Source organism: Curcuma longa, chromosome 2 (assembly GCF_044706935.1).
Source record: "Curcuma longa cultivar G26 ecotype Majalengka, Jawa Barat chromosome 2, ITB_CL_G26_1.1, whole genome shotgun sequence".
In the NCBI taxonomy this organism is placed as follows: Eukaryota; Viridiplantae; Streptophyta; class Magnoliopsida; order Zingiberales; family Zingiberaceae; genus Curcuma; species Curcuma longa.
The window spans coordinates 7,836,411-7,857,011 of NC_133862.1; the positions used below are offsets into that span (position 1 = coordinate 7,836,411).

A 20,601-nucleotide genomic window follows, 5' to 3' on the forward strand; every position below is an offset into this window, starting at 1 on the left:
CTCAGTTGTTGGCCCTGTTCTTGTTATCTTTGCCTTTCTGTAGTAGTTTTACTGTATCATCAACACATGCATGGTGTTTAAATAGATTTGTTGGGCCAGTCCTTAATTATCTTTCAACTGGTTATCGAATTTTTGTTTGTATTTCTTCGCTTAATTTAGGTTGCTGTTGAATCTGCAAATCTCCACAGATTGAAGGAAGTTATTCTATCTATCTGATTTTGTTACTCATTTTTCTTCTCAAAATAGGTGTGATTATTTTTCTTCTCATTTTTGTTTGTCTCTTAATATCGACTTGATGAAACTATCAACACAAGAGATGTGATAATGATGGTTGAGAGACACTTACGATGTTGGTTAAGACTTACGAGCATACATTGGCCATATAGTTATGTAAGCTTCATGTTTAAGCCCTTAAAAGTATACATTGGCCTTATAGTGAGGAATGCTTCTTCTTTGTTAAAATTTGATTGAATTTGGATGAATCTCGATTTTAGACTAAGCATTTGTAAGACTGATCAAATTTAGTTTAGATGCAAATATTTAATGAATATAATGATTAAAAAATATCGAATCTCTGTTAGATTATTCAAAAAAGATCCGTGGTACGACGAAACCGTGTACTTGTACTGTTCCTTATCCTTGCAGCAGTCGCCTGGCCGTCAAAAAGCAAGCGGCCCCGACACGGTTACCCCAGCATCCACCCCCAATAACCATCTCGTGGCACGGGCAGGTACGCTTTGGGTAACTGCAGGCACACACCCACCCATCGATTCCGCACCAGATCTTCGTGAGATTCGGACATTGTTTTTTTTAAAATAATAATAATTTAAGAATAAATATTTGGGAAAAAGAAAAAAGTGCCCTTTTATTTTCAAATTCACTCCACTTTATTGTTTTTTTAAATAAAAAGAACATTGATGATTTGAAAAAAATAAAAGAAGTATCTATTGACTTTTGTTCTAAATATTTATTTAAAAAATTAATTTAATATACTTTAAATAATCGAATCAATTAAATTTTTAAATAAAAATTAAATAAATCAAATCGATAAAATATCAAATAATTCAATTAAAAATTAAATTAATTAAATATTTTAAAAAAATAATATTAGTTAGGATTATGTAAATGTACTTATTTAGAAATTATTTTTTTATTTTAATTAATTTAATTTATTCGATTTAATCGAATAAAAAATTTTAAAATTAAAATTGAATTAAATTAACTGAATTAATCATTTAAAAAAAAAATAACTGAAATTTTAAAATAATGATTTTTTAGATAAATTATTAAACTTTTTCTAAAAAAAAACGGATCTTATATGTCTATTTAAAGACAATGTTACGTAATCCTCCAAGGGAAGGTACTACCAACTTGAGAGATCTGCGGCGCTTTGTGTTCGGCGGCGGAGAGCTGCGCAGCTTCGTACAGCTTTGGTTTTTCTATTCTTTGTTCTCTTTTTTTTTCCTATTCTATCTGGACGCCGAAATGTCTTCCCTGAATAAGGAGCTTGTTTTCTTGATACTGCAATTCCTAGAGGATGAGAAATTTAAGGAAACTGTTCACAAGTACGTTCGCGTTTTTCCTTTAAACACATCATTATCATCTAGAGTTCTTAACTACTTTTAGTCTTTTGTTTAAATGTCTGGTTGTCTTGTAGGCTAGAGCAGGAGTCCGCCGTCTTTTTCAACATGAACTACTTCGAGAATCTTGTTCAGGCAGGGGAATGGGATGAAGTTGAAAAATATCTAGGTGGTTTCAGTAAAGTTGGAGACAACAAGTTTTCCCTGAAAATGTTCTTCGAAATCAGGAAACAGAGGTACCTCGAAGCACTTGATAGGTAAAGTTCGATCGTTGCCTCATCTTAAATTCGGTCGTGATGTTCGGATTTAGCTGGAACTTTTTAGAGCATTTTTGCATTCTTTCTTCAGACATGACAAGGCAAAAGCCGTTGATATTCTCGCTAAGTATCTGAAAGTCTTTGATTCTTTCAACCAGCAACTTTTCAAGGAGATCACCATGCTGCTTTCTCTGGAAAATTTCAGGTAACATATTCTAGAGATGGATATATAGCTTATGTGATTTTACTTAACTTAATTTGTCATTCATGTTTTTCCATTTCAAAAAAATCTATACAGGCAGGATGAGAGGCTTTCTACCTATGGCGATACAAAGTCAGCGAGAGCTAACATGCTTATGGAAGTTAAGAAACTCATCGAAGCTAATCCTTTGATTCAAGACAAGTTAACATTTCCAACTTTTACAGCTTCTCGCTTGCGATCACTAATCAACCAAAGGTGCAAAGTTACTTTCTCTTCTTTATTGCACGATTACTTTGATTAGCTGATATATCCAAAGATTGCTAATGTATGTGTAATAATGTATTATTTATTGACTTATGCCCTTGGTTTAGTCTCAATTGGCAGCACCAGCTTTGCAAAAATCCACATCCCACCCCTGATATTAAAACACTGTTTACTGATCATTCATGTGCTGCCCCTACAAATGGACCAGGGGCACCTCCTCCTACCAATGCTAATGCTCAACTTGTTGGGACGTCAGTTCCCAAGACTGGGACGTTTCCTCCAAGGGTTGTTCATAGTGTAAGTGGATTATGTTCGTCTGCAATTGTGTATAGTATTATTAATCTGATTGCTGATCATCATGGTTCTTTAATTTTCTTTGTTTAGTCCTTTCAATCAGTTGCTTCTACAAGTTCCAGTGCTGGGTGGATGACCAATGCTACCCCTTCATTGCCACAGCCTGTGGTGACCCTTGGCCCCCCAGGTTTGGTGCAGACTCCGAATGCAGGTATGGGTTGCTTGATGTTCATGTCACATGCGATCAAAAAGTGTAGTGACTGGTGCTGAAATCAAATCATGCATGTGATATTATTGCAGTTGTATTTATGAACCACCCGAGTCTTCCCATAGGTGCTCCTGGGATTGATTATCACAATGCAAATTCTAAACGTCCGATGAAAAAAATGAAAACGAGCCAAGTAGATGAGGTACAAAAGATATAATTCTTCTTACAGTTGTTTAGGGCTGGGATCCTTTATTTGTAAAGTTGAATGTATTTTTTTCTTGGAATATAATATATAGTTTTATGACTCATCAGCACAATATCTATTCTCAAGATGAGATTCCCAAGACAGTGGTACGGACTCTTGATCAAAGTTCAAATGTGACGAGCTTGGATTTTCACCCTATCCATACTACAATTCTTCTAGGTAGCTTCTTCATCTTCCGTTCTTATGTAAGCTTGCTTGTTATTTAGCCTTGAGCTTCTCATTTGATGCTCATCTTATATATATATCCTTTCAATTTTCTTTCAGTTGGGACAAATATTGGTGACATTGTGCTCTGGGAAGTTGAATCCGGAGAAAGGTTAGCACAAAAGAAATTCAAAGTGTGGAATATTACAAAATGTTCCTTGCCTTTTCAGGTATTCATCAAGCTGATCAGACTAAGAACATGCCATTTTTCTTAAATCTCATAGTGTTTTTTCATATTTGACATCACTTTTTTTTCCTACTAGAAGGCAACATTCATAAAAGATACTACCGTATCTGTCAACCGATGCTTGTGGAGTCCTGAAGGTTCTATTCTTGGTATGCCGAAGTAAAAAAATAGTTCAAATAGGACCATTGGTGCTGTAGATATATTGTCACAACATTAATCTAAAATTCTTGTTACTCTTCTGTGATACTTATAGGTGTTGCATTTTCAAAGCATCTAGTGCAGATATATGCTTTTAATCTAAATGAAGAATTACGCCAACATTTGGAGGTGAGTTAATAGTTGTGGTGTTTGGCAACCATATGATGATGCTGATAGCATCTTCTTCTGCAGATTGATGCTCATGTAGGTGGTGTTAATGACATTGCCTTTTCCCATCCCAAGAAGACTCTCTCGATCATTACTTGCGGCGATGATAAGGCGATTAAAGTGAGTAAAACCATGTGGTTGATCAGTCAGAAGATAGATTGTACAAGAATTGTATGTTCTTAACAGTTTCTGTTGCATGATGAATAGGTCTGGGATGTTTCAACCGGACAGAAACAGTATACATTTGAAGGTCATCAAGCCCCTGTTTATTCTGTTTGTCCTCACTTCAAAGGGTCCATCCATGTATGTATTTGCTCTGTCATATACTGTTTCTATTTGTGATTTTTGCAATGCAAAATTTTCAACTATGGCTTATATTGTTTCATTATTTCTCTATGTGAAGTTTATCTTCTCAACTTCACTTGATGGTAAAGTCAAAGTATGGCTCTATGACTGTTTGAGATCTAGCGTTGACTATGATGCTCCTGGCCCCGGATGCACAACAATGGCATATAGCACAGATGGAACAAGGTGATGTGTGTTCATATTATGCATTTACAGTCATCAAATTTTCTCTAGCTGTAGCTGTAGCTGCCATTTTTAGCTATCCAATATCCATGCTAAAGTCTCATCATTTGGTCGCAGGCTTTTTTCATGTGGAACAAGTAAAGATGGGGATTCACATTTAGTGGAGTGGAATGAGAATGGAACTATTCAGCGGAGATACAGTGGCTTTGGGAAACACTCATTGGAAGTTGTCCAGTTTGACACAATTCGGAATCGCTTCTTGGTTGCAGGCGATGGATTCCAGATTAAGTTTTGGGACATGGATAACACTAAGATACTGACTACTACTGATGCAGATGGTGGACTTCCTGTTAGTAGCTTAATCTACCTTAGCTTTTCTTGTATATTTCTTGCAATTAATTCAAACTTTTAGTTAGTTTGTATGCAACTCTTTAATTTCTCCGTGGCAGGAATTTCCTCGACTGAGATTCCAGAAAGATGGTTCATTACTTGCTGTTACAACTACTGATAATGGAATCAAAATCCTGGCAAATGCTGATGGGCAACGGGTTTTAAGGATGCGTGAGGTTTTACGTAGTGGTTCTAAACAATCTACTTCCAACGCGAAGGTAATTAACATTCAGCAACTACTCAAAGTGAATATTGTGTTTCAAATTCAGTGTGACATGAGCAAAATCTGCAGGCTGTTATGGATAGTACTGGGGCTGCTGATGCCCAGCCAAGGATTCCTGAAGAAACCGAAAAAATCGGAAGCTGGAAGCTAGCTGAGATTGTGAATGCTGGCCATCTTAAAGCTTTGCGGTTGCCTGATGCAACATCAGCAGTGAGCAAGGTATGATTTTACTTGCATCTTGTTGTTAGTCTTGATAATGTGTTTTCAATCAGTTGGGTTCTCTTCCAGGTTGTGAGATTGATGTACACCAATTCTGGACTTGCCTTATTAGCACTTGGTTCCAATGCTGTGCATAAGCTCTGGCAGTGGCCATGCGATGAAGGAAATCCATCGGGCAAGGTCAGAAAGAAACAGTTGTAAGAAATTATCTATTTAATTTGCTATATAAGCCTAGTGCTGATTGTTTAATTGTTTTGCTTGTTCAGTCAACTGCATCTGTTGCTCCTCAGCTTTGCCAGCCATCAGATGGTATTTTCATGACCAATGAAAGGAGTGATAACAATCCAGAAGAAGCAACTGCTTGTATTGCTTTATCTAAGAATGACTCTTATGCAACGTCTGCATCAGGTGGAAAAGTTTCTTTGTTTAATTTAAAGACTTTTAAGGTGCGTAGCGATTTAACTCTTGCTACCAAAAAGCTCACACATCTTTTTATTTCTTGAAGAAACTAAACTGAACAGAAACATAACTTGCAGGTTATGACCACTTTCATGCCAACCCCACCGGCAGCCACGTCTTTAGCATTTCATCCGGATAACAACATCATTGCTGTTGGAATGGAAGATTCTACTATTGTGATCTATAATGTTCGGTTTGATGAGGTAATTAATGATCTCATGCTTAATTTCTATCAGTCAAATTATCTGGATTCTTGATGCTTTCTGCAGTTCATTTTCTCCATAGCTTTCTTGCCTAATTATTTCCTGCTAACTTCCTCCAAATACTTGAATCTTGTACAAAATTTAGTATCATTTGTAACTTCCTCTGTTACATTACTTGAAATCATTGTCTATAATGTTTGTAGGTGAAAACCAAGTTCAAAGGCCACCAAAAAAAGATAACCGGTCTTGCATTTTCCTCTTCATTAAATGTTCTCGTGTCCGCTGGAGCTGATGCTCAGGTGTGCAGATAAAATATTTCCAGTCACGTTCGGAACATCTTCGTTTCTAATATGTATCTTCTAACATCTTCACTTGTTGGCTACTTGCAGCTTTGTGTTTGGAGCATGGAGAGCTGGGAGAAGAAAAATTCGCGATTTATCCAGGTGGATACTGGGTGTGCATCTCCATTAGTTGGGGACATCCAAATTCAATTTCACAATGATCAGACACATCTGTTGGCTGTCCACGAAAGACAAATAGCTATCTATGACAGTAAACTCGATTCTTTGTGTTCGGTTAGTTCTCAACTCCATCAGAAGGCACTATTTATCAGTTATCATTTATATGTTTGAAATCTGAGTTGATCCAATGATGCAGTGGTCTCCTAGGGATGCACTCCCAGCATCAGTTTCAAGTGCAGCATTTTCTTGTGATGGTTTGTTGGTGTATGCTGCATTTGTTGATGGTGCTGTTGGAATATTTGAAGCAAGCAGCTTGAGGCTCCATTGCCGGATAGCACCCTCTGCCTATATATCTGAGTATAACTCTCTCTCTGTCTCTAAGTAAATTAATTTCTCTGCAATTTGAGAGATAACAACACGATAACTGTCTTTTTTTGAATTTCCAGTGGATCTGCCTATCCCATGGTGATTGCTGCCCACCCATTGGAACCCAATCAAATAGCCCTGGGGATGAGCGACGGTGCTGTTCATGTGGTGGAGCCATTGGACGGCGACACAAGATGGAGACCTGCAGGGCCTTCCCAGGACAATGGGACCTCCGCCAAACCACCTGCTCAAAACATAGTCAGACATCCCAGCCACCTCTTGGGTGAATGATTCTTAGAAAGATTGATCAAAACTTTAGAAACAGGTTACCTCCTTTTTGTTGGTGCTAACCTGTTGCTCTCTGTAAATCTCATTTTGTATTTGGTGCTTTCGAGATTTTTGTAAAGGATTAGGAAGTACATAAAGAAATATGTAAGTGATCAAAGATACTTGTTCATGTCAGGTCTAATGAAATATCATATTTAACATCGACATAAGTAGAGTTCATCTTCCTCTCTCTCTTTCTGTAAGTGTGGAGCACCAATAGCTCCCAACCTACCTATATTTTGTCCCAAGGAGAAGAGTTATACATGAGTAGTTATGAATTGCTAGTTTCCAATTCAGTGGGACAGATAAATGATCATTTGGAATGACATATTATCAGACTTTTTAGCTTTAAAGCTAGTGAATGCCCTTCAGATTATGAAATTTTCCTTGATTTTGAAGAAAACCCACCTGTTGCCAATGAGAATATTTATGAAAATGTCTTGGCCTGAAATTTCCCTCGCTGAAGGCATACAAGCGAGGCATCATGCAACATCTCCCTAGCTTTTCTATCAGGAGTGCATCCAGACCTTTCCATCTCGCGATAGATAACTGGAACCTGAAGGCATTCCAAGAAGATCAAAGGAATTCAATCACTAGGTTCATATCACCTTCCCAACCGCGTCACACAAGAAAATTTATGGATGAAATCTGAAGTCAAGCAAGAGAAAATTGAAGTTCAAGCAAACTATCTGTGCTTACTGAAGAGAAAAAGAGTCAAATAGCTGCATGGTAAAATACTAGGCAATTTTAAATTGATGAGACACTGGATTTTGTTTTCATAATCATTTGTTCTATTGTGCTTAACTGGATATAGTCATGAGAACAAACAGAAAAGGGGAAGAGAAGCTGACCTGGTCATATTTTCTAGCCCTCATGAATGCTTTCATTAAGGTACAATAAGTAATCACGTCTGGACTAATCCCCTACAGAGACGATAATAATTTTTCCTGTTGATTGTGGTGTAATACACTAGAAGATCGCATAAGTAATCTGATCTGGTTCAGCAAAGTACTTACACTCTCCTTGATGTGTTCGAAAACCGCCGTTGCTTCCAAATGCTTTCCAGCAATACTAAATGCATTCATCAACAGATTCAACATTATAAGGTTTGGTTCAGTTCCATCAGCTTCCATTAGCTGAAGAACCTTCAAAGTTTGTTCACAAAGCCCCTAATCAACATGCAAGAATATGAGCAATCAATTAGTTGAAGAATCTCGAAAGTTATTTCTTAAATAAAAAATCCCTAAAGGATTATCCAACATATAAAATCTCAAGTTATAGAAGTCGTCTCAAGTAATACAAGCAAGCGCATAAATGATCAACAACAACAATAAAAATAAATTCAATTCCTGTGAAATAAAAATGCACAAAGACAAATGTAGGAATGCATGTATGGATATAACCAAGCATTGTAAGGTTCCAAAGATCATGCAGATGCAAAGAAAGATCATCATCAGCACTGACAGACAAACAACTTCTTTTCATGCAAATTGACAAATTTAAACAAAGGATAGACGGTCATCGCACCTGCTGCGCATATGCATTTGCTAATACACAGAAAAGGCTAGCTGACATCCGTATGCCTTGTGCTTTGAGTGCAGCAACACACTCCTCAGCGTTATGAAGCATACCATACTGACCATATATATCGACCAAAACTGAATATATTATGCCACTTTCTGTCATTCCTCTATATTTCATACCCTTGAACAAGTTTTTTATGTCATCCCATCTTCCCTGTTCTCCTAAACGACTAATGATAGTGAGAAAGATCTTAGGATCAGGGTATAAACCTTGCTCTTGCATTTCAGTAAAGAATCCAAGTGCACGTTTCAAGTCTCCAGCTCTGCAATGCCACCTAATTAGCATGTTCCAAGTTGTGATGTCTGGCTTCAGTCCCTCACTGCGCATTTTGTCAAACACCTTGACTGCTTCATCCAATTGATCATACTTTCCGAAGGTATCGATCATATCATTGTACACTCTCACGTCAGGCACAATGCCAAGCTCACGCATCTCCATTATCATGCCCGTTGCATTCTTCCACATGCCATTGTCCCTATAGAGCTTAATGATTTTGCTATACACAAAGGAATCCAATCGAATTCGCTTTGCCTTCATCTCTCCGAGAACCCACCAGGTATCCTCTAGACGGCCAGAATTGACATAGGAATCCAAGAGGATGAAGTAGGTTTGTCGATTCCACTCCACGCCCTCCTTGCTCATCTCGACCAGCACGCGATCGGCCATCAAAAGCTGACCTTTCCGCAAAAATCCGCCGAGGAGCGCGTTGTAGTCCCTCGAAGTGGGCCGGATGCCCGACCACTTCATCTCCCGGAAGACCGCGTCCGCCTCGAGTGTCCTCCCGGTGCGGCCCAGCGCGAAGACGAGCCGTCCGTAGGACGCGGCGCTCGGGTGCATCCCCGCCGCCTCCATCCGGCTCAGAAGGTGCAAGGACCGGTCAAGGCGGCCCTTTGAGCAGTGGGAATGGATCAGACCGTCGTAGTCTTCGCGAGAAAGCTCTTTCTTCTCGCGTTCTCGAGCGGCCTCATCGTCCGGGAGAGCTTTTGAGGCCAAAGTCCAGTTTTTGGGTGGGATCTCCGTGAGTCTGAGGTGATTGCGGAATTCCTTCGAGGAGGAGATGACGCTGCGAGGGGAGGGCTTAGGAGGCGAAGGTTTGAGGGCAAATTCGACGAGCGCCGCGGTCATTCCTCTCCTTCTGGATTCAATTTCTACAGATTTGAAAGGCGAAGGAAGGAATCTGCAACTACGAACAGAGAACGGGGTGAGGAAGAAGGAGAGGGCCGATGATTTTTGCCGTTATTTGCACGCGCTGATTTTACGCGTTCGATTCTCACGCGATACTACATTGAAGTATAAGGGGTTTTTTAAAAAAGTAAGAAAATAACGGGAGGCAATGCCAAATATTAACAATTTGGATCGGGTTTGATATCATCCACCCGCGAACCCGATCTATTATCCGCTTTCTAGTTTCTACCCGTTAACCCGCGCGAGAAGGCACACATACCCCTTTCCTCAGCCTCCGGCTCTCTCCCATTCCGCTCGCTCGCTTTCTCGCAACGACGGCGACGAAGAAGAAGGATAGCGATCGTTCGACGAGCGGACGGCGGCCTCCTCTCCATGGAGTGGTTGGCGGCGCCTCAGTTCAAGTGGCCTTCTTCTCTCCATTCGCTTCGTCGTGAGTCCATTCCCCCTTCTATATCATGTTCTTTCACACCGTACGTGATTTGATCCCTTATATGTATATATACAAATTCCCTCCTTTGGCATTTTGTTCCTTTTCGCGTGTTAGTAATCTGGAACTGCTTGTGATTTGGGTGCTTGTTGATATGTCTGAACGACATGAAGTGTCGACGTGATGGTTGTTGATTCAACATTTTGATTTTTTCCCCCCATTCTTTATTCGATCTCTTGGTTTTCCCGTGCAATATGGAATCAGAGAGTTGGTATTTCGGTTATTTAATGGTTAATGAATCAGAAATTGCATTAAGTTCTAAGTTCTCCATGGAGCTTGTTTAGGGGAATATAATTGGGTCGTATCTGTACGAAGAATGAGACTGCTCAGTTCTTCTTTTTGTGTTTTTTTTTCAGCTTTGATAATGATCTTTCTAGCTAGTCATGGAGTATTTGCTATTGTCATTTTTGGTGAACCTTTGTGAGTTGGTAACCAACTACAAAACCAACTTATCCATGCAACCGATGCACTTCCTGGAGCTAACATCATTTAGATGTGGTGCCTCATAAGATTTAATCAGTCATCTTGGAGATTCTAAGCTTGGCAAAATTTTGGAAGAGTGAAGTATATTTGTAATTTTTTTGTCAAGAAATAATCTGATAATTATGCTCTTCATTTTCTTGAATTTATTTGACATGCACAAATATTCCTTCTATAGCTCTTGCTTGGTTTGTGAATTGTACTCTCATTTACTATCAAAATTAGGCACAAATTGATTGACTCTTGTCTTTTGTCTTCAACAGAAAAAGAAATGAAACATGCTTTTGAAACACTGAGAATAATATATAACATTCCGGGAACCCTTGGACATTGGTGTCTTGATTTTTTCTTGTATTTTCACATGTTAATGTTAAGTACAATTTTCATTATTCTTTTTGCATTTTCTGGGTACAGTAAATGCTAGAGATTCTATTTGCAGCAGAATTCAGTCTGTTTTGTCTGCTCCATCAGTGTTGAAATTGAGCACATACCTACTCTGGAAGCTCATTTGACTGATGTTAGTAGACCCCGAAAATATGCTGCAGTTGTTGGTCCTTCTGGAAAGGTTAGATATTACAAACTGAAAAGGAAGATTGATTTCACATGATTATTTCATAGTTACCTGATAATTGGTTACTAAATGGGACTTTGCCAAAAGTCTCTATAGAATGGAATTCATAATTATGCTTAGGAACAACAAGGTATAGTTATTATCCATCAAACTGATTTTAAATTTTTTTAGAAAAAAATTCCTTAGGCATATCAAATTTATTGGAATTAATTCACTGATAAAAAATACTCCTTCTTCCTCGCAGTCCTGTATTTCTACTAACAAATCATAATACGGAAGAATGTACTAAAAATAATTTGTTACAGACAAATGACAGCTCAGTAATACAATAAGTTAACAGCATAGTTTTTGCTGGTAGATTTTTCTAGCAGTTCAACAACTGTATTATGTTACACATTTTCTCTTAGGACCTATTTAACAAACTGAATTGGGTTCATTTAAGCACAATCAGTCATTCCTTATGTTCCTTTTGTCCTATCTTTTATAGGCAATTATTGCTGCAACATTGGCTACAGAAACTCTCCTAACATGTGAGGAGGTAGTGTTAGCAGCAACAGCAGCTGAATCTGTTGCTCTTGCTAGAGCAGTAGTGGAAGTTGCCAAAATGGCTGCTTTGAAGATTGGAATGTCAGATCCTCCCCCAACAAGCACTTCATGAAGTTATTGTTGATCTTCTGATTTATTTCACTCGGTGATCTTATGTTGGTTTGTCTATAGGAAGTTATTGTTGATCCTGAGGCTGAGATATCAGAAAACATTCTCATCAAGCACTTCATGAAGGAGGAACTGAATAATACTTAACTCTTTGAATCCTAGAGAGAAGCAGGTTATGATACTGAGGGTTGGACTGGAAAATGGGAGGATGAAGACACTACAAGAGATAGGAAAGTCGATGGGTGTGAGTCAAGAGAGAGTTCGACAAATTGAGCCTTGGGCTTTTAGAAAACTTAAAAGCAAGAGGAGAATGAGGAATCTGCAGCAGTATCTGATATCGTAAGTCCCGATTCCTATTTCCAAGTCCTTCATGTGCATTCTTTCTATTCCTTTAAAAAAAAATGGATTTTTATAAGTTCCATTTACGCTTTTGTATAAGTTCAGTACATTACGGAGCTCAAATTTATTCTCTAAGTTGCTTTCGTTTTGAAAAATGCTGATTTGAATATATCTGGCAATCAAAGAATTTTAAGTTCTTGCCTTTTTGGTTGGAAAGTTATCCTGCACATCTTATTTCAGTAACATTTTGCCATTGTTCATAGACTGTACTCTCAAAACTTGATCAGTAGTTCTTTGCACATTTTCCTACAGTACAACGTAGCAACTTCACTAGTAGGCAATTCTCAAAAAATTGAGAATGCTTGTTGCATTAATCCCTTATTTTGTATCCTCTGGGGAGCTTGAATCAATTGTTATTCAACACTCACCATGGTATCTTCTTCTCGAGTGCAATCAATCGCAGGTTATTCAACACTTACTGTGGTATTACCGGCGTTGCAGATGATGTAGTGCAAGATATGCGACCAGCCGATAGCCAATGAGCATCAGCCCCATGATGCACACATCAATCCACATATGACTTAGCCCCACTGATCTGATGGCCGGATATTCTATCACTGGACACATTTCTCCTTTGGAGCACTCATAGACATCATGGTCAGTGAACTGAACCCCCAGTAGGAGCTTGTAGCAGTAGAAACTATAGCTCAAGTACTTCAGCCAGACAATGAAAGTTGGTATATGTTGGACATAGTAGCCACCAGCCATTAGGAAGACCAAGGTGGTGACGGAAGCAAGGGTGGTTGCCTGCTTGACATCCATTAGTATTGCTCCTACCGCAAGGCCTAGGCTCTGTGCAACCAGGACACTGTAGAGGACTATGAGGAGCGAGAGCAGGAAGGTGACTGGGTCTGGCTTGAGGCCACCCATCCAGTATATGATGAACGTGAAGGCGGTTGGAAGGGCAAGCTCCATAGGCAGGTCCCCCACGGTGCGTGCCATGAAGTAGGATGAGAGTCGATACATGCCTGAGGCCTGTTCTTTCCGCAACATTGGTTGCTCTTGAGGGAATGTAAACACAGCATTGTAGAGTGGAAAGAAGCCCCAAAAGACTGAGAAGAAGAAAATCAATGCTGTCTGCAACAGGATTATATGAATGAAGTAATCAGACAGATATTGTCAGAAAATATAAACCGTGTGTTCTAACATTTTCAATCCCAAAAATTTTACCCTGTCTTGGATATGAGAAGTTGGGGTGTGCCACCATAGGAGGCCTCCAAGAGTGGCAACACTGAGGACTTGGAAAATCCTCAGCTTGTTGAAAGCCTCATACCTCCTCTCCTTCAGACCCCTGCTGAGTAAAACTCTGAACTGCTCCCACCAACTTGTGCACCACTGCTCTCTTTTCACTGCATCAACCAAGCAGATTGCAATTCAAATTAGTGACTCCTGAAGTGTTCTTGCAAATCGGTGTTCTTCCAGGTTGTTCAGAGTGGCTTACTGGCACTGGCCATCTCTCGAGTGTATCCATAATTGTTCAGGTCTACTGTGCAGAGTTCTGCTTTCAATCGTGTGGCAATATTACAATCATACGCACTGATCAGGGCCTCCTTGACGGCTTTCTGCTCCTGCTGCAAGCCGCAGCCACCTTTGACAAAGTCACTGTTCTCGATTGCGTACTTGGAGTTTGGTGCAATTCCTGTTCCATAGAAGAATTCATTAGCATAAATTCAAACCTCTAAAGTAGCACCTTGTTTTTGTTGAAGAAATCCTACATTTGGTTAAAGTTCAGCCTTCTGCAATATGAGAGAATGATCTGGTGAGGTAGATCCAGCTTCCATTCTTGCTTAGATAGCCAATGAATTCATTATGTTCAGCGCAAGAATGTTGTGCGTTCATTGTGCATTAGAACTCAACTCAACCAAATGACGATCTTGTTATCTGTTGGCCTCTACAATATATTGGATGTAATAGGTTCGATTATGCTCCAAGTACCAAATAAATCCTATGTTAGATGGTTTTCAATATCGGTTTATTTTGTGGCAAATAGGACTCTAAATTTCTCAACAGTGCAGTGTGTTTTAAAATTTAGAAGACGTCATGAAGTGCATTTAGAGATTATAAGATATTTGTCAGTTTAGAGAGCATTAGACACACACACACACACACACACACATATATATCAATTTGTTTAATTTTATTATACTTTTGTGCAAATTTGAATCACGGAAAACTGCTCGTGTGTTGCTCCATCATGTTGTAGAAGCTATTTATCTGAAAGATTTTATCTCTTGTGGTAGAAGCTATTTCTTATTTTAGAGATACCAGATTTAGATCTAAAACTGCTCGATTTGTGATAATCTGATCTACAAGTGTGATTTGATTTGAGATACTAAGTTTTAGTAAGTGGTGTTGAACAGGTTTCAATCTCATTCAACAATACCAAAGATAATTCAGCATCCTAACAGTGTCAACAATCTAATCACTTGTGTTGATTGCCAAGCTGCTAAAGATCATGAAAGTTGGCGTCTCCTGCTATCTCATGCACAGAACAAACTTCTGGGACATCTTGCAGCAAGTGCAGGTCTACGTCCCCAACTCATCCCCTCCACAGTCTCTCCCCATGTAGGCAAGTAGACGATGGAAAGAGAGGTGCATGATGCAGAGAGGGCATGCATGGGACTGCCAAAATTTTCAACTCATCTGCCATTATTGAGGCGTTGTGTTTCTGTGGGGACTGAGAACAGTTACAAGGAGGGGGATGCATGAGCAAGTAGTGATAAGGCCTTTGGACAGTGACTTAAAGTATCAGTGCCATCAAACTCATCGACACATGTCTTCATCGCAGCTTCGATCTTCCCACTCGCATTACTACATCAGTTGGAAAGGTAATTCAAGGATGCATTAGCATTTCGGATCTTGCACAGTGATTTTCTTTCATCATATGTAGTTTTTTAGAATTATATTAAGGATTTTGTAGCTTCTGTTCATGATAAATTTGATTGTGACTCGACGGTAAAAGGTGTCTACTAAATTTCTATGTAGGAAGGGAATATGCTTGGATATGCTGGGGCACTTATGCTATCGTAAATTTTGTGACTGTGAGAGTGTTCTAGAGAATCTTGAATGTTCTTCGCGATGGTGTCATTTGTCTTTCGATTTATCGTGCTGAGTTTTGCGATCGATGGTCTTCTCTTCTTTCCCATAGTTTGTGTTCCTAATTGGTCAAAAATTCTAATCCTAATTTTTGAAGGGCTTATATGGAATTTCCAGGTTATCTTTGAGAGATGCATGGGAAGTGGACTTACCGTTGGCAAGGTCCAGCAAGAGGTCGGCCGGGTTGACGCCGTCCGTCGGCGAGGCGAACCCGACGGAGGTGAAGTAGTCGAGGGCGGCGGCTGCGCGGCCGTAGTAGATGGCGGAGCCGTCCGAGGAGAGGAGCACCAGCTTGTCGAACATGCGGTAGAGACGGCTGGATGGCTGGTGGATGGTGGTGACGACGGTGCGGCCCTTGTCGGCGGCGAGCCGCCGGAGCGTGGCGACGATGCGCGCGGCGGTGGTGGAGTCGAGCCCCGACGTGGGCTCGTCTAGAAGCAGGAGGCTGGGGTCCACCAGCATCTCCAGCCCGATGCTGACGCGCTTCCGCTCGCCGCCGGAGACGCCGCGAACGCCGCGCGCGCCGCCCACCATGGAGTGCGCCACCCGGCCCAGGCCCAGCTCCGCCACCACCTCCTCGGCCTGCCGGGCCTTCTCCGCCCGCGACAGCGCCGCCGGGAGCCGCAGCAGCGCCGTGAAAGTCAGCGTCTCCGCCACCGTCAGGTGCGGGTACAGCACGTCGTCCTGGGCCACGAACCCCGTGCGCCGCTTCACGCCGCCGGAGAACGGGCTGCCGTTGTAGGTGATCTTGCCGGAGAGCTTCCCGCGGAGGCGCCCGCCGAGCGCCGTCAGAAGAGTCGTCTTCCCGCTGCCCGAGGGGCCGAGCATGGCCAGCAGCTCCCCTGGGCACACCACTCCGGTGACACCATTCAGAATCGTCTTCTCCACCGCCGGCGCCGCCCCGCTCTTCCCCCGCCTCCACCACCACCCGCCCTCTCCGATCTTCACCTTGTACACCACCTCCTCAAACTGCTCAAAAATCACAACCTTCTATTCACACAAAACAAACAGAACACTAAAACAGAGCATCAAACCAGAGCTACCCACCTTGAGGGTGATTGGGAAGACAGAGGCTGCATCAGCTAGGTAAGCGACGACGGTCGGTGGGTCGTCTTCTCGGCCGCCGGCGAAGTCCGTCTCAGGCGCAGGCGTGGCCATGGTGGATCAGTGGACGGTGGAACTGGGGTGGTGGTTTGATGATGGTTAAGGAGAAAGCAGGCATACTTATAAGAGAGAGCGGCCCACCAATATGCTTTGTTGCACTCACTCACTTTTAACTCTCAAAGAGCCCAAAAATGCTTTCTTTCTTTCTTTCTTTGTCTTTGTTAACACTTGTGAATGGAGATGATGGTGGAGAGGAGTGAGTTGTGAGGCTTTTTCTACTCTAAAATGTCTAATCTAATGGAAGAATGGAATTTGAGGGATTTGATTAAGTAGATAAGAGGATTAATCAGTAGTATAATGGGGAAAAGGTGTGGAACATGGAATGGTTTACCAAACCAGAGTGGAGAAGCTAAAGGAAAGGTCAATTTCCTAAAAGCCTAATGCAATTGTGTCTCGTATCAACTATATTATATGAAATATTCTCTGATTTCTTTTAACATTTGCCTGATCAATGAAAGTTTTCCTATTGATTGTTTAGTACAAGTATTGCTAGTCCTCCCCTCCCATCTTGTTCATGAACTATCTATATTGCGACTCATTTTCTTTCTTTCTATGATACTTCTCAACTAGTGTCGCCGTAAATGATTGATGCTCTTTTCGTTACTTTTGTGCATTGTCTCGGTGGAGGAAGTGCTCGGGTGACTCATGTCGTTCGAAGTATTTTACTAGAGATGCTTGCTTTAAATGGCTATTACAATCTAACTATTTTAAGGGGAATATGGATCAATTTGCCTAATCATCATCGTCATCATCATCTCAATTGTTCTTTTATATGCAAAACAGTGAGACACCGATAGATAAGAAAATGTTTTACTAATCTAACCGCACGGTGCGACATCTTAGAGTCGCGAAGAAGGAACAAACTTCCTATGGAGATGCACTCCACAAGATTTTCCATGAAGGTTCCTCTTTCAACCATCGAATCTGTCTCTTTATTAATCTAAGGAACATTCAGACGAACTCCTTTATAAAATTTGTGTTCATTAGTTGTTTTCGAAAGATTTATACAATAAAAGGCACATGCTCCCCACACTGTGCTAAGATCCCAAGCTATGTGCTACAATATTGTTTCTAGAGGAGGAAAAATCGAGTTGAAAGAAAGAAAAGGTGGAAGATCCATGAATGAGATTGATCAAGCATTAAAAAGAAACCACAACAAGTCAAATGATTCTGAAGCAAGCATGTTTATACAAGAATTGAATTATTTGAGTGTCTCACTTGAGGTTTGGTTTGATGTGGTGTTATATATATTATCGAATATTAGAACTAATAATTGAAGTCGTTCTCCTATTCATTCTTTGGTTTTAAGTTCGGTAGTTCCACTTTTGCAAAAGGTCTTCTTTCTTTCTTTCTTTCTTTCTATTCTCGTTGTCAATTGATTTTCAAGCATCCACGAGATGAGAACATTTGAATAAAGAGAGATGGTGACTCATATGAGTACAAGGTAAAAATAATGCACACATATGAGTCGTGGAATAATAGATCTTTGATCACGAGGCCTCGAAGTGCATCAATGATTTGGAGAGGAAGAACGAGGGTTATGACTCGTGAGCACTAGGGATTGATTTGCTTTAGTAGTACTATAAAATTAGGGGGCACTTTAAATGCATAGGGCCAAGATGTAATGCGAGTTTTCGCATAATTGTCAAGAATATCAAATGCCCTAAACCTCTCGAATCTAGGTTCGAATTCTATCCTCCATAAACTTTATTTTTTCCAATCTCGAATACTAAAATATTCTATCAATGAATAAGTATATATTAATTCAGGAATCATTCATAATTATAAAATTTAGCCTTATTTTATTAGTTCAACGACAAACTTGTGAACATGCTTTCTCAGATTAGTTTATTAATTTTGTGGTTTAGAAGAGTGGTTAATTAACTAATCCACCATGTGATAGTCTCTCCATTCCACAATTGATGGATCTCGATCGACTTTTTAGGGGTTTAATTAGTATTCTATTATTAATTTCAAGGCAATTAGTGAATAGATAAAATCTTAAAATTACCTTATTTGAGATTTCTATGAATAAAAAGAAAAAAAGAAGAAGAAGAAGAGAAAACTTAAAATTTTGAATCCATTGATGCAAAAAGAAATATTAGACATGTCCCAATGCTTGAAGTTGGTAGCCTTTTCAGCTTTAAGTAAAGCTAAAGTGAAGCATTGCACTCTAAAGTTCTCTTAATTGTAAAAAAAATAATATTTAGAAAAATATAATTAATCATAGATTGCCTAGATATAATGGTTTCAAAATCCAATCAAATTTATTGATAATTAATGATAAATATGATCTGAATTATCTTAAAAATAAACTATAAACATAAGTTCTTAATTAGTGATATTATTGCATTAATTGTGGTGAGTTCCAAATAAAAGAAAATGGCCACTTGCATTAGTTTGAGGCCTAAGGTATCTTTTGAAAAGTGGAAAAGGGTTAATGCAAATCCACTTTAATGATATGATGCTAAATGATGATGATGAGGATGATACTCCAATTCTATTAATTAATTAATTAACTTAGAACTCTAATGTTAGGGAAAGTTTAATTTTGTTTATTATAGAGAAAAGTTTAATTATTATTTTTATTTCCTTCTTGAAATTAAACATATAACTTCTAGGGTTTTTTTCCATGAGTGAACAAGTTGAGTGATCATTAATCTCAAAGAGTTTAATTATGTTGCTAAAAATGTTAGGCAAGTAATAGGTTTTTGTAATTAAGTTGTATCTAGTTAGTCATTTATCGAGTTTCAATAATGTTATCGATTTAATTACCCCTTCATTAGTGTTAATGGCAAAGGAGGTGAACCAACATTACGTATAAAATATTTCACTTTCTTTAGCTCAAAGCTCGATTAACTCCTACATCATCAAGATTCATGATGAACATATATATCTATTATATATTAGGCTCTAGATTCCGACCTTTGATGCCCTATTGCTAGAAAATAATTAAATTGGGGGGACAAATAGATTAGGAGGAATCTAAGTTAATCAACATCAACTCGATATTGATTCCTCCACTAATGCCTAAATATAGGCTATCTATCAAAGTTATCTTATAAGCAAGCTTAATTCTCCTTTAGATCCTTATTGATCATAATTTTTACAATTAAAAGTTCTAAATTACTTGAAGGAATAAAGAAGAAATTAAAGCAAAGAGTATATGTGCTAAAGGTGTTTGCCAACTCTCAATGCATCATGCACTTTGTCGCTTTGCATGCACCTAATTTTTCTAAAATTATTCTTCTAAAACATTGATTTAAATGATAATTTAAAGTTTTATTTTTTAATGATTCTTCTAGTTCATGCTAATTTTATTTTTTATATTTATTTATAATTAATATATCATGTCTTATAATTTAAAGTACCAACAGTGAATTGGATCATCTTTGTCATCAAAAATCTCAATTGTCTCATTCACACAGTAGGAAAAAGGTGAGCAATGTTTTAACTTTTTTTAGATATGTGAAAATGTGATAATAAAAAAAAAGTTGATCTTTAGCTGATTAGTTTAGTCGATAAGGATCTAAGAATTTATTATCAAAATTTAACTTTCAAACTTTACTTTCACTTAATTTGTACATTATCTAAAAGATACTCTTTTCGCGAGATATAGACAAATGAATTCCGTAGATAAGTTAATCTAGAAGTAATTACACCATGTGTTGAGCACTCATTGATCTCTAAGATTCATGCTTATTGCGAACCGGCTACTCTTAAAGTTAGATTACTTGGATGGACCACAACGATAATGGTAGCTTGTGCTCTAACAAGCTAATTAACATGGCTAAACCCGTGAATGTCGACCGAGATGATGACCAACTTGAATATTAAAGGGAGGGATATATAGCTTTAGTGGAAAGCATCAAAGGCCAATGCGACTATGGTACAATGCCATTAAAGTCTAGATGTACGAAAGTGGTGCGATCAATCGAGCCACAAGTGAGAGGTCGATAAAGGTGAAGTTGACTGAAC

The 20,601-nt window shown here is 39.2% G+C and overlaps 3 protein-coding genes and 1 long non-coding RNA gene across 6 annotated transcripts; 2 read left to right on the top strand and 2 right to left on the bottom strand.

The window, feature by feature from the left end:
- The first annotated feature begins 1,485 nt into the window (after positions 1–1,485).
- On the top strand, positions 1,486–6,967 carry LOC141821519 (protein TOPLESS-RELATED PROTEIN 2-like). The gene is made up of 24 exons (XM_074708922.1): positions 1,486–1,565; positions 1,658–1,837; positions 1,929–2,042; positions 2,136–2,294; positions 2,411–2,600; positions 2,688–2,808; positions 2,898–3,012; positions 3,096–3,229; positions 3,335–3,444; positions 3,538–3,610; positions 3,715–3,788; positions 3,852–3,947; positions 4,035–4,130; positions 4,231–4,358; positions 4,473–4,704; positions 4,805–4,990; positions 5,038–5,187; positions 5,257–5,367; positions 5,454–5,633; positions 5,724–5,849; positions 6,053–6,148; positions 6,239–6,424; positions 6,507–6,667; positions 6,757–6,967. The coding sequence occupies exons 1-24, from the start codon at positions 1,486–1,488 to the stop codon at positions 6,965–6,967; spliced, it is 3,309 nt and encodes a 1,102-aa protein (XP_074565023.1).
- On the bottom strand, positions 5,677–9,765 carry LOC141816744 (uncharacterized). Of its 3 annotated transcripts, none has more exons than XR_012600730.1 (5): positions 8,531–9,765; positions 8,020–8,172; positions 7,855–7,926; positions 7,007–7,559; positions 5,677–6,920 (listed from the first exon to the last, which is right to left on the bottom strand). XR_012600730.1 is itself a non-coding variant. In XM_074704492.1 (5 exons), exons 1-4 carry the CDS (start codon positions 9,710–9,712, stop codon positions 7,431–7,433), a joined length of 1,536 nt encoding a protein of 511 aa, XP_074560593.1. In that variant the 5' UTR covers positions 9,713–9,765; the 3' UTR covers positions 5,677–6,920; positions 7,412–7,430. The 3 variants fall into 3 exon arrangements, 2 of the variants coding, with proteins under 2 accessions (XP_074560593.1, XP_074560590.1); XM_074704492.1 differs by having other exon boundaries at positions 7,412–7,559; XM_074704489.1 differs by lacking the exon at positions 5,677–6,920 and having other exon boundaries at positions 6,939–7,559.
- A 1,457-nt stretch (positions 9,766–11,222) lies between these two features.
- LOC141821352 (uncharacterized) lies at positions 11,223–14,985 on the top strand. The gene is made up of 3 exons (XR_012601213.1): positions 11,223–11,304; positions 11,798–12,303; positions 14,724–14,985. It is a non-coding gene; the product is annotated as an uncharacterized LOC141821352 (long non-coding RNA).
- Positions 12,572–16,639, bottom strand: LOC141821351 (ABC transporter G family member 14-like). The gene is made up of 5 exons (XM_074708772.1): positions 16,507–16,639; positions 15,612–16,428; positions 13,805–14,002; positions 13,534–13,712; positions 12,572–13,440 (listed from the first exon to the last, which is right to left on the bottom strand). The coding sequence occupies exons 1-5, from the start codon at positions 16,615–16,617 to the stop codon at positions 12,790–12,792; spliced, it is 1,956 nt and encodes a 651-aa protein (XP_074564873.1). The 5' UTR covers positions 16,618–16,639; the 3' UTR covers positions 12,572–12,789.
- Positions 16,640–20,601: the final 3,962 nt, after the last annotated feature.

Bases quoted from the DNA above. Each gene is read 5' to 3' on its own strand.
- LOC141821519 (XM_074708922.1), top strand. From the start codon at position 1,486: ATGTCTTCCCTGAATAAGGAGCTTGTTTTCTTGATACTGCAATTCCTA. The intron at 4,705-4,804 runs GTTAGTAGCTTA...TCTCCGTGGCAG, and splicing joins ATGCAGATGGTGGACTTCCT to GAATTTCCTCGACTGAGATT. The intron at 5,368-5,453 runs GTCAGAAAGAAA...TTGCTTGTTCAG, and splicing joins AAGGAAATCCATCGGGCAAG to TCAACTGCATCTGTTGCTCC.
- LOC141816744 (XM_074704492.1), bottom strand. From the start codon at position 9,712: ATGACCGCGGCGCTCGTCGAATTTGCCCTCAAACCTTCGCCTCCTAAG. The intron at 7,927-8,019 runs GTAAGTACTTTG...TCGTCTCTGTAG, and splicing joins TCGAACACATCAAGGAGAGT to GGGATTAGTCCAGACGTGAT. The intron at 7,560-7,854 runs GTCAGCTTCTCT...GAATGCCTTCAG, and splicing joins GGGCTAGAAAATATGACCAG to GTTCCAGTTATCTATCGCGA.
- LOC141821351 (XM_074708772.1), bottom strand. From the start codon at position 16,617: ATGGCCACGCCTGCGCCTGAGACGGACTTCGCCGGCGGCCGAGAAGAC. The intron at 16,429-16,506 runs GTGGGTAGCTCT...ATTTTTGAGCAG, and splicing joins TCTTCCCAATCACCCTCAAG to TTTGAGGAGGTGGTGTACAA. The intron at 13,441-13,533 runs GTAAAATTTTTG...ATCCTGTTGCAG, and splicing joins CTTCTCATATCCAAGACAGG to ACAGCATTGATTTTCTTCTT.